Genomic DNA, 12,669 nt, shown 5'->3' with positions numbered 1-12,669 from the left:
GACTGTGGCTCAAAATAATTGTTAGTGTATTTTAGAAGTGTGTGGTATACAATGCCAAATAAACTATTTTCTAAATATGCAATTTACTAAAATTACAGATAATTGGATAATGTTGAGATGGAGGGGAAAAAAGATTGATTTTGCTTAAGGTTTAAAGTTAATTGAAACAGGGCCTCATTGTACCGTATTTGATGTCAACCAAGTTGAGCTGTCTTGTGTAAAGATCCTTAATAGATAAAGTATTGCTACCCAGATCAAAGAAATTGTTGAGAGAGACTCAATGGTTCAGCAATTTGAATCATGGATAATGGTTGGTGTTGGAAGACGGACGTTCCAGTTTTATTGGATTAGATCACTAGATATATATATATTTTTAATTCTTCGGAATAGTTCTTTTACAGTTGCCCTTTCACAAATAATTGAGATTTCTAGGTTATGTGCATACACCCATGCACATATGGGTGGAGCGTGGCCCATCAAACTAACAGTGGGATATGGAGTCTGTGACTTGTTCAGATCCAGTTGAGGTTAGTTGTGGATAACACTCACTACCATCTGAATCAGTATGCATCCGATGAAGTGAGCTGTAGCTCACAAAAGCTTATGCTCAAATAAATTGGTTAGTCTCTAAGGTGCCACAAGTCCTCCTTTTCTTTTTACCATCTGATGACTATTTATTAGCCTGTATAAAATCAGTTGGTCATCTGTCACATTCCTGGTGGACACATGTCCATGTGATGGTGTTTTTGAACACTTATTAATGGTCTCAACAGAGAGGACAAGGATAGAATAGCTTGGAGATTAGACGTCCCTTTCCCTCCAAAGTAGAGGTCATCCCTACAAATCAGAGTTGATAAACTGGCTGAAGTGAGGTGAAAAATGTGTACAGCTGCTGTACTTCTGTGTGGCTGTATGGAGGTTTTCAGTTCCCAGTGCTGTCAGTTTTGCATCTTTCACGCATACTAAATGTTTTTCTAACTTTGATGAAAGCCCAAAGGGGGAAGTTTATGTAATACATTAATGTGGCCATTTTCTGAAATTCTAAAATCATTCTTTTAGCTATTTACTTGGGAAAGTATGTTAGTCAGCCTTTATTTGATCAATATCCAGGAAACGTTTTTGAAATTTTATTTGTTATATGCATTGACCTCACCCTTTAATTCACTCCCAGAAGGTACAATGCTAATTGACATTACTTATTTGCAGATTGTGTTTCGCTTCCGCTCTATGAGCCAGGGCTGTAAACATGGTTCTTTCTCAATAAATGTTCCATTTAGAAAGGCAGCTTTTCAATGCCATTGTTATTAATAAACATATAGCTCCATAGAGGCATATATAGTGCTTGAGTATTTTTAGTGTCTGCATTGCAGGACAAAATCAGTGTCCCAAACCTATTCATTTCTTTTGTTGTCATTATTTATTAGTACTTAAAATGGGCCACTTCTTTTTTTTCCTGGAACGGATATTAAATTTTTTTTGTTTCATCTTAAAATGTGTGTGGGATTTTTTTTGACAGCTTTTCTATAAACCTCTTAAACCAGTGATTTATGGTTGAAATGCAGATCTACTGACCTTCAGCTCTACCACCAGCTGCTCCACACCGTGATGAGCTCCAGGCCTGAAAATGACTTGGTGGTTCAGTTTTGATGGAGAAATTGCAATGTTTTAAACATTAAATATTGTATCATTTAAAGATAACATAAATATGGCCTTATTTGTGCTCTTGCCATAATGCTAGAACTCAATGTCAAGGAGCGTGACCTTGGAGTGTGACGTACAGCTTTTAATGGCTTAATTAACGTATGTTATGAAGACAGCTGTACATTTTTGTTGCCTTCACAGATTATCTGCACCTAATGGGCCTGAATCTCATCTCATTTTCACCTGTGTAAATTCCACCCCTGTAAAATGTGTCACATCAAGATTTGGACCAATATCTTCGCAAGTTTACTAAATGCTTTTTTAAAGTAAAGTTCTAATTTATGTTGGCTTTGAATGTGTTAACACATTCAAACATTTCTCACCTGGAGTGTGGACTCTTGCTGGATACCTGTTTATGGGACTTAATTAGTGAAGTTGGAGAGATGAACTACTTTACTTTTGAGAGAACAGGGGGCTGGAGCAGTACTGCCAAATGTGAATGTTCAAATATCATGAAGCTGCCTTAAAAATCGTGAGATTTTTAAAAAATATGTGGCAGACTTTTATTTGCCTTCTGGCTTTGAGCTTTTAGGGTTCACATTTTCAATCTTTTCTCTTCAGCCATAAGGTCTAGAAACATGGGTTTTTTTGTTGTTGTTTTTTTTAAGCTGAGATTCTCACATTATCACATGATTCCAGAAGCTAGGATTTTAAAATAAATGTCAAATTATGAGATTTGCAGTAAAATCATGAGAGGTGGCAACATTGCAGCTATTCAGGAGGATAGGATAGGCTATGCAGGAGGATTCTTCCTAAAATCTCTTAATTCTAAAATGGTGACATTCACCCAGATTCAGAGAGCGTGTCTGATGAGGCCCTTCAGAAAGAAGAAGCTTGGGCCCAAGCTCCCTCACCAGAGGTGGCATGAGGGACATTGGGCAGAACTTTGAACAAGTTGGTACCAGAAGACACAATATCTGCACTTTATATAGTCTGCTGGTAGGATTTGTGTGTGAGTGAACATCATACCTTCCCACCCCACTTATTATATGCAGCCTGATTGCTCAGTCTTTGCGGAAGGAAAAGATGAATTTCACACTTACTGAATAATTATTTTTAAAAAGTCAAAAGAAGCATCAGTTATATGGTAATGGGCTACCAAAAAATGCACCTCAAAACACATTCATTGATAAAAGAAACAGAACAGTTATATTGACAGGATTTATAGATAAAAGAGAATAAGCGAGGCAGTTAATTCATGTCTTTCTAGTTACTATGGTAGATCTATCTCTGAAGAAGAGAAATGAGTACTAACTTTCGATCTTCAATCAGAGAGATTTACTGTAGCGCCAGGCAAAAATCAGGAACAAGAAACTTGAAATAACCATCCAAATATCAATGGAATTTTATTTTAAAACTTCAGTTTGTCTTTCTAGAAGCTGTTATTGCTTTCAGGTTTTCCCTTAAAGGTGATTTATAAAGAATGTTGTGTTTTATATGAGGCCTTTTTTGCTGTCTTTTTATTTAAGAAAACAAAAAAAACATTTTTCCCTGCTTGTTTTCTGACCTCAATAACATTGTCTGGTCTTCCTCAATTTTGATAGGATATCTTCTGAATGTGTTAGCAACTTCTTATTGTGAACTTGTGGCACCCTAATTGAAAGAGCAAGGGGGGTGAAACTTTATTACAGACCATCTTGTGTCCAGAATGTTGACTGGCCTTAAAATTAAGTACTTGTTAAAAGCAAATGGAAAAATTAAACTGATTAAAAATCCCTTCCTATTGCTGAACTTTCATTTTAACTAAAGCAGTGTCATCATTTCATTAGTTTTCTAATCAGTCATCAAAGTCTTCCTGGGCAAATAAGGCGAGAATTGTTAATATAATAAAAAGCAGAAAAAAGTTTTTGTTTTTTTGGCTATTTTTAAACATCAAGCCTTATTAGGTCTTCTTTATGCAGAATAAAAAGACCTAAAAGGTGCATGAGCCAGTTATTTTCTTTCACAAAATATCTTTACAAGATTAATTTCACTCTTAAGATACTGGATTCTCATTCTTTGGTTAACTTTTAATGCATTTTTTTTCTGTGGTGTGTTTTGATTATCTTGTGTTTTTAATAGTGAGCTGTAGTTCACGAAAGGTTATGCTCAAATAAATTTGTTAGTCTCTAAGGTGCCACAAGTACTCCTTTTCTTTTTGCGAATTATTTTAAAGTAATTACAGAATAATAGGTTTTAGGGCTGGTAGAGACTTCTTGTTTTGTTATCTCCTCTAGCCTCTTTTTAACCCCCATCACCAAAAAACTACTCCTAAATGCTAAATCCATCTTTGTCTTGAATATAATTAGTGAAGTGCAGCACTTCCTTAGTTAATACTGTACTTATTTATTGTCTAATTGCCTTTATTGTTGGGAAAAATTAAAACAGAATACCCCAAGAAATATTTCTAATCTTATGCCTTTCCTCGTCTCATAATTCCACCTCCTCCTGGTTTGTCCTGGAAATATAGAGACACAGTAGTTAATTACATCAGTCTCTCAAGAATACCTAATTTTTTTCTTTCACACTGTATGGAAAACAGAAGTCTGCTTCATATGTGAGATCCATGTGTTGCAGTGTAGCCCACACAGTGCAAAGCAAATGGAAGACAGTATCAAAAGGGGCAAGACTCTTTTTCTTCTCTGATGAGAGAAAATATGCTGACGGTAGCTTTCCCATAGCTATTCTCTGTGGGAATATATAGGTCTGCCAACTATTCCAACTATTTCTTGGTGAATTTTGTTTAATGTACAGTGTTTGAACAACTGCAGCACATAAAATTAAGCTAAAATTGGATACTCATGGAAAAACTTGTAAAATAAAGTGAAATTTGTTAAAGCCTTAACCCTGATCTTTCTCTCTTGGCATGGCTTCTCACAAGGTCACACAGGTTGATGCAATAGTCTGTAATCATGCTACTTTGTAGATTTGTGGTGCCTTTCATACAAGGATCTCAAAACATTTTACTTACGCTCATGAATAAAGTTGTAGAGCAATGCTGTGAGGTAGGTAAGAATGCTGTGCATTTCACATAGGTAAACTGAGACACTGCTAGGTTAAGTGACTTGTCCAAGGTCATGAGATGAGTTGGTGAAGTCTTGATTCCCAGTCCTCTCCTTTTACCATTAGATCAGACTGTATCTCAACCACAAAATGATACATTTTAAGCAGGGTTGTCAATTAATCACAGTTAATTTATGCGATTAACTCAAAAAAATTAATCGCAATTAAAAAAATTAATCTCGATTAATTGGAGTTTTAATTGCATTGTTAAACAATAGAATACCAATTGAAATTTATTAAATATTTTTGGATGTTGTTTTTTTACATTTTCAAATATATTAATTTCAATTATAATACAGTATACAAAGTAGAAAGGGCTCACTTTATCATGTTGTTTTTATTACAAATATTTGCACTGTAAAAATGGCAAACAAAATAAATAGTATTTTTCAATTCACCTCATACAAGTACTGCAGTGAAATCTCTTTACGGTGAAAGTGCAACTTACAAATGTAAATTTTTTGTTACATAACTGCACTCAAAACAAAAAAAAAAAGTAAAACTCTAGAGCCTACAAGTCCACTCAGTCCTACTTCTTTTTCAGCCAATTGCGAAGACAAACAAGTTTGTTTACCTTTATGGGAGATAATGCAGCACGCTTCTTGTTTACAATATCACCTGAAAGTGAGAACAGGCATTCACATGGCACTGGTGTAGCCGGCATTGCAAGATATTTACATACCAGATACGCTAAACATTCGTATGTCCTTTCATGCTTTGCCCACCATTCCAGAGGACATGCTTCCATGCTGATGATGCTTATTAAAAAAATAACGCATTAATTAAATATGTGGCTGATCTTCTTGGAGGAGAATTGTATGTCTCCTACTCTGTTTTACCCACATTCTGCCATATATTTCATGTTATAGCAGTCTTGGATGATGACCCAGCACATTTTGTTCATTTTAAGAACACTTTCACATTACATTTGACAAACTGCAAAGATGATACCAGTTTGAGATTTCTAAAGATAGCTACAGCACTCGACCCAAGGTTTAAGAATCTGACATGCCTTCCAAAATCTGAGAGGCATGAGGTGTAAAGCTTTCAGAAGTCTTAAAAGAGCAACACTCCGATGCAGAAACTACAGAACCCAAACCTCCAAAAAAGAACATCAACCTTCTGCTGGTGGCCTCCGACTCAGATGATGAAAATGAACATGCGTCGGTCCGCACTGCTTTGGATGGTTTATTGAGCAGAACCGTTATCAGCATGGACGAATGTCCCCTGGAATGGTGGTTGAAGCATGAAGGGCCATATGAATCTTTAGTGCATCTGGCACGTAAATATCTTGCGATGCCAGCTAAAACAGTGCCATGCGAACGCCTGTTCTCGCTTTCAGGTGATATTGTAAACAAGAAGTGGGCAGCATTATCTCCCGCAAATACAAACAAACTTGTTTGTCTGAGCGATTGGCTGAACAAAAAGTAGGACTGAGTAGGCTTGTAGACTCTAAAGTTTTACATTGTTTTATTTTTGAATGCAGTTATTTTTTGTACATAATTCTACATTTGTAAGTTCAACTTTCATGATAAAGAGATTGCACTACAGTACTTGTATTGTTTTTTACAGTGCACATATTGGTAATAAAAATAAAGTGAGCACTGTGCACTTTGTATTCTATGTTGTAATTGAAATCAATATGTTTGAAAATGTAGAAAACATCCAAAACTATTTAAATAAATGGCATTCTATTATTGTTTAACAGTGCGATTAAATTTTTTAATAGCTTGACAGCCCTAATTTTAAGTGATAATTTGCTGAGGAATAATGGTAATAAAATTAAAATGTATGAATATCCTTGCAAGGTGTGCTCCCGCCACAAAGTCCTGTGTAATAAAACAAATAGTTAACAATGGATTGTCATGGTGCTGTCTAGAATTTATGCTTCATAATCGGTGTTCATTTAGGGAGGGAGTTAGTCTAGTCTGAAGTATCTCACTGTTATGGCTGGAAGCTATGTCTTTTGTTCATGGAAATCTGTGTTTTAATGTTTTTAATATTTTAATTTCATTCACTTGTTGGGATAATAGAAGAGATTGTACTCTTGGCAGATTGACACATACCCTGCTAAATTAGCGCCTCTGGCAACTTGAACTGCTGCTCACTCAGTTACTGAGAGAAATCCGCAATCAATGGTCACAAATAGCTGCTCTTTATATTTAATAAGTAAACCCTGTGGCCAAACTGACTGTCTTTAGGGTACTACTGTATCCTTGGGACTTGATCCAGCACACCAATGGGACTATTTATGGTAGCAGTGAACACTGAGTCCAATTGTGTGTGTTGGATCAGCCCCTTAGCCATTAATATGTCCTTAATCTTGGTTTGAGTCAAGTTATTTGTCTTAAATTATATTATTGGATTACCCTTCCCCACTAGCTGGGTTGCAAATGAAATGAGATTAGAGGCAGGGGGAATGGAAAGTGAAGAAAGTCTTTTGGGGGCAGTGCTTCCTGTATTGTGCTCTCAAAGAGATGGGCAGTTGTGCGTGAGGGTTCCAGCAACAACAAAGGCTTATTGGATGTAAAGACAGTGGAGTCTTGCCTCATTAATTTGGATATCCTAGTGCCACAATATATAAATTTAAAAGACAGAACAGGAGCAGTGTTGCTTGTACAATGCCTAGCACAGTGGGATCGTGATCTAGATTGGAAGCTCTAGGAGCTACCGTATTGCAAAAGATAAAGAAAATAATTAACAAAAATATCTTCTTAGAGCACAAACAAATGTGAGGCAAGGGGGAGAATATATGAAGGAGAAGATTGATACATTCGTGTGTTGGGAAATGATAGCTTTGCATAGCTTGTTATCAGACTTAATATGTGCATTAAAATAATACGCGTTGACTTGCTGCAATTTAAATGTTTCTCAGGAGTTTTGCTGTATCAGCATAGGCATGCCTGTCTGCAACACTCCTTATTGTTAAAGACTTAGAAGCCTACTTTCATATGGAACCCCCCAGTTACCCTGAATTGTGTAAGTGATTCAGTGTTTGTGCAAGCAGGGACTACCAAACAGCTTTTCACTGGGCCATGAATCACGATTAAAACTAAGGGGCACAATCTTACAGGCTTTCTGTGCACAGAGCTGCCACAGTAGGAGCTTTGTGTGTGGAGAGTATACAGGACTGGACTCCTGGTCCCCAGAAGTGCAAGGTTAATTCACTAACTAACCCACTGTGGTGTCTGGCTCCTGAAAACATATCTTCCTCTTTAAAATAAATGTTTTTACAAAAACTGAAAGTAGAGGAAATCTGTTGTGAATTAATAAATGTTGTCAATTAGTAAGTAAACGAAGCTAAAAAATTCTTACCTAAAGTACTTAGTTCCTGCTAGATGGGAATTTAGTAATGTGCTCTCCTTTGGGCTTCATCTCCATGCTACTTGTAAACTTCGACTAGTGCAGAATATGGCAGCCTGCTTGCTTGGAAGTGCCATGTGCAGAGATAACTTCACTGCTGCATTCAAAGAGCTACCCTGCTTTCTAATTCACTTCCAGGAACACTTCTAGTGGATGGAGTTGACCTGTACAGCAACAAATGGCATGCTGGCTAAAATAGACACCAGCACATCCCCTTGTGATGCTTCAGCAGTTGATCAGAAAAAGGTCTGGGAAGCACGTGGGATTCAGGAAGGGGCCTTCAGCTGTGCTGCTTGTATTTCCCCCTTCTTGATCTGAGAGAGGCAGAGCTGTGTAAGAGCACATTGCAAGGCCTTTCTTTTACCAGCCTTTTGTGAAAGGGTTGATCTTAGTGATTTTGAAAGGGTGTATGTAGGCCTAGAGGGGTGACCAATGAATATTGGAGGTGGGGGGGATTGATTTGTGGATGGATGGGTAACTGATGAGCCCATGGGGATGAGTGTGGCATAAAAACCTGAATACAATAGAAAATCTTGCTTACAGATTGTCCTTGTTGGTTAACTGAGCAAGGAATATAGTTTCATTTTACATGATTTAGAATTGTTGTTCTGCATGTGCCTAGATCAGTGGTTTGGTACACTAAAAAAGTTTAAATAATTACGTGTAATTTTAATTAAGATGCTGGTACCTGGCACACTGGTAAATGTTTGAGAAAACATTTTGTAAAAACAAAATACCTTCCTTTAGCCCTGACTGTCATTAATCTTTGCTGAAGAGTAAGGAGAAAAGGCCTTTTTTGTATACATGGTATGGAGATTACTGAAGTGTAAATTAGGAAGGTTCTACTTTTATGTTCATTTGCAGTGTTCTGCTTTTTTCAATACCATAGCCTGAAGAAGGGGAATCATACCACAAAACTAAACATGTTAATAACTGAGCTTATGAAATAGCAGAGTAAACATACTCCACTCTTTGAAGGAAAAAAGTAGTAAAATATTTGGCTGGAGGTCAAAGATCAATGTATTTAACGGTAAGGAAAAACTCTTAAGTAACAAGTTGCCTGCCTCTCATCAAAATTATCACTGGTCTCCATGTCTAAAAGGAGGCACTTCATTAAAATACTGCTTTTCATCACCCAGGCTTGTCAGTCATTGGGTAGTCCTTGTACAAAACTCTTATTCTGTCTACTTAAAATAACTAGCATAGCACTCAGTATGCCCATCTCAATTATCTAAAAGGGATATGTCCTCAAATAGAAACAGCACAAGGGAGTTAATGAAAATACTGACCTACTGCATGGGTAGGATAAGTGAGTGTTAGCTGTTACACAGTAGAGTTGCTTGTTCTTATCCAAACGTATTGCTGATATAAAGATCCTACACAGATTTATATTTATTCAGATTCTTCCTTCCCTGTCCTGTTGATCAGAATAAGTTCTTACGAATTACAGCTAAGGAGGGGGTGGGCGTTTTCATACCTTAACATGTTAGTTTGAGAGAGACAGAGCCTACAAGGACCTCCCCATAGAAGGAAACGCAAAAAGGTATTTCACTTGCAAGCAGGCGTGGACTCTTGGTCTCTGAGACTGTATGTTTTTTTGCAGAAACAGTCCTTTGTCTTTTTGAGCTGATGAAGGACAAGAGCCTAATTCAATCTCTCTGTTTGGGGAATCCCCTCTCCTTGCCCAAACCAGTGGTCAGAGATCCTGCTTTACAGAAATGAGTGATAGCTAATTCTAGAAAAAATTGATTAATAGGAAGAATTGGTAACCTCAGATAAAGGATGTGAATCGATTTGCCCATTTAAAAGGCAAATATGCATGTTTCCCTTATGTAATCTTTGTTACATAAGTAATTCATTGTTTTTTAATAAAGTCCATCTTTAAGGCATGATCCTGCAACCCTCCCTCATGTGACTAGTCACACTGACTGCACTGGGACTACTTGCACATGAGTGAAGTCTACTCACATACAGTAAGGATGAAAGAACTGGGTCCTGTGTCCCAAACCACTTCACAGGCTTAACTAATAAGTCTTTTCTATTGGCTTGCAATACCGTTCTATGAAAAACTGCTCCATGCTTCATCTCCTATTTTTGCCAGCTCAAATTATTTTTGTTCTGTTTCCATCATACAGTGCTTTACCTTCACAACCATTGTCCTGTGAGCCTCAAAGCCCAAGCCTGTTTTTCATAAAAGTAGCCTTTCAAGACATCTGTTAAAATCAAAAGTACTTTTTTAAATTGTAAGTCCTCAATAATGTGGCCAATTTCTGCAACAGAAAGAAGTAGAGGTATCTTAAGTAGCAGAACAGAGTAAAGGAGATTAGACAAAGCTCTTAAGAATGGTCTCGTAAATAGCAGAGCAGCCAGAAGTAATGCACTGCCTAGAGGCAGTTTAAGGCTTTTTGGAGTAGAGTCTGAAAATTGATGTATTGGTTCTGTTTCAACATTATTATTCATGTTTTTTTTTAAAGATTTCTCAAAATGCAGAGAAGAACCACTCCATGGAAGATCTAAGCAACTCTGTTATCACAGAGGAATTAAAAAAGGCTAATAGCCTTCCCAGTTTGGCTCCTGGCCGCAAAACAGCAGATCGTGACAGACAACCCAAAGAAGGCTTTTTCCAGTTCCTTGGAAGCTTATTTAATATTGGATCAAAATCATCTTTGGGAGAATCTAAACAGTCTACCCTCCAAGATGGACACAAGAGACCTGGAAAGGATTTGCAGACCCAAACTGCCCTTCAGGAAGATGGAATCACAAAGCATCGGAAAACTGAAATATTTGTCATTTCTACTGCTGGAACAGAAGAGGTAGCAGTGCCTAAAGAAGAGCCTGCCTTGGTTAATATCAGGGAGGTTGGTTCTCAGGATTTACAGAGGGGACAGGAACAAGCTGCTGATGCACTAATGTAAGTTCTAAAATTTTAATACTTAATTTTAATATTAAAAATGTCTAATGGCTGCTGTGACTAGCTCTGCCATATGTTTGGTAGATGCCCCATATCTGCAGACCTATGACAGTCCGGGGTGCAATCCAGCTCAGTGAGGGGCTGTGTCACCACCTGCCATGCAACCTTGGGTGCCTCACAATGCTTTCCTGCTGTAGCTCCCACCTAGGCCGCTCACAAACAGCATTCAGGTCACACCCTGAGTGTCTGAATAGCTGCATCCTGCCAGCCACACATCAGTCACACTCTGGCTTCCAGCAGCCTTGGTTACTACTTGCCAGGTGACCCCAACACACTCCCAGTCCCGGATTTTCCCATAAAAACATGCGTTCTGCACTGTCTAGCCCTCTCCTGGATAGTTCAGATATATTCGGAAAGATGCTCCTCTAAAGGGATCAAAATACAAGTCTGCTACCTTAAATGGAATTACCCAAACATTTCACAACACTGGATTAGTTGTAATTAAAGAATAAAACAAGTTTATGTAACTACAAAGAGAGAGAGATTTTAAGTGTGTACAAGTATAAGTCATTAAAGTCAAATAGTTACAAGAGACATAAAGATAAAACACTTTCTAAACTTAACAAACTAGACTTGATCAAGGTGAAGTTCTTACCACAGGTTCACAGTAACATTGCTGACCAAATTCTCAGGTCAGGATCTGCTCCCAAAGTCTAAAGTTTGTTTTGTTTTCTTAGGTGAAAAAAGAGAGAGAGCAATGGATAGGGAGAGATAACTTGGGATGTTTTTGTCCCTCGCTTTTATAGTTCAGTCACCCTTTGAAATGTATTTTCCGGAGAGTTACCCCTTAGATAAAGTTCATTCCTGCTATGAGGACAGAGACAAGGAGTCTGGTTGAGAAACAGGCTGCAGGCTGTTTCTTCTCACCTCTGTTTGCTGAAATGCAGATTTTCCTTGCCTCCTATCTTCTTCCCCCTCACTGTCTGAGGACCCTGTTTAAAACTTATATGTACATTTGGGTAAATTCACATTCCTTTGCTTAAGGCAGCCCTGTTTAACCAGTTCTGCCTAATCAATGGGTTCGAACATGTGCCACCAACATGGGAGGGGACATTTTCCTCAAGTATTAGAATAGTAGGGTAAGGGCTGGAGGGATCAGATAATCCTGAAGCACATTCAGTATTTCATGGGTTTAGAAGAAGGGAGGAATGAATTTATTTTCTTCCATAGCCTTATTTAGGCAATAACTATCAGGATTTTGTGTGGCCTTTTTATGTAACATATTAATTTTAATATTTTTCCTGTAGATATGTTCTTTCTTTTTTTGCAAATAAGGATCCTAGATTTTAAAATCCTTGGTTATGTCCTATAATAACTTCTGTACTTTTTGTTTCCCTTTATTCCTGAGAATTGTTTTGTAACCTCACAGGTTACAAAAATATATAAAAATAGGTATTTAGCCTAAATTTGGTACATCCTTGACAATCCTGTTACATTTCCAACGGTACATTAAGTGCAATATGTTTCCACTTTGCATTTAGCAGCTAGAAAATAAACTAAAGTAGAACGTCAGAGTTACAAACACCAGAATTGCAAACTGACCAGTCAACCGCATACTTCATTTGGAACCGGAAGTACACAAACAGGCAGTA

At 37.5% G+C, this 12,669-nt stretch overlaps 1 protein-coding gene across 7 annotated transcripts in view; it reads left to right on the top strand.

Moving 5' to 3' along the window:
- Positions 1–12,669, top strand: part of CRYBG3 (crystallin beta-gamma domain containing 3) — a 145,436-nt gene that overhangs the window by 53,096 nt on the left and 79,671 nt on the right. For all 7 annotated transcript variants that reach the window (XR_012154202.1, XR_012154203.1, XR_012154199.1 and 4 more), the window contains exon 3: positions 10,581–11,017. Coding sequence is in view for 3 of the 7 variants with exons in the window: in XM_073305192.1 (XP_073161293.1) it covers positions 10,581–11,017 (437 nt within the window). In the remaining 4 variants the exon portion in view is untranslated. The remainder of the gene's footprint in view (positions 1–10,580; positions 11,018–12,669) is intronic.

Source organism: Lepidochelys kempii, chromosome 1 (genome assembly GCF_965140265.1).
Source record: "Lepidochelys kempii isolate rLepKem1 chromosome 1, rLepKem1.hap2, whole genome shotgun sequence".
NCBI lineage: Eukaryota > Metazoa > Chordata > Testudines > Cheloniidae > Lepidochelys > Lepidochelys kempii.
This window is presented reverse-complemented; position numbering and strand designations above follow the sequence as displayed.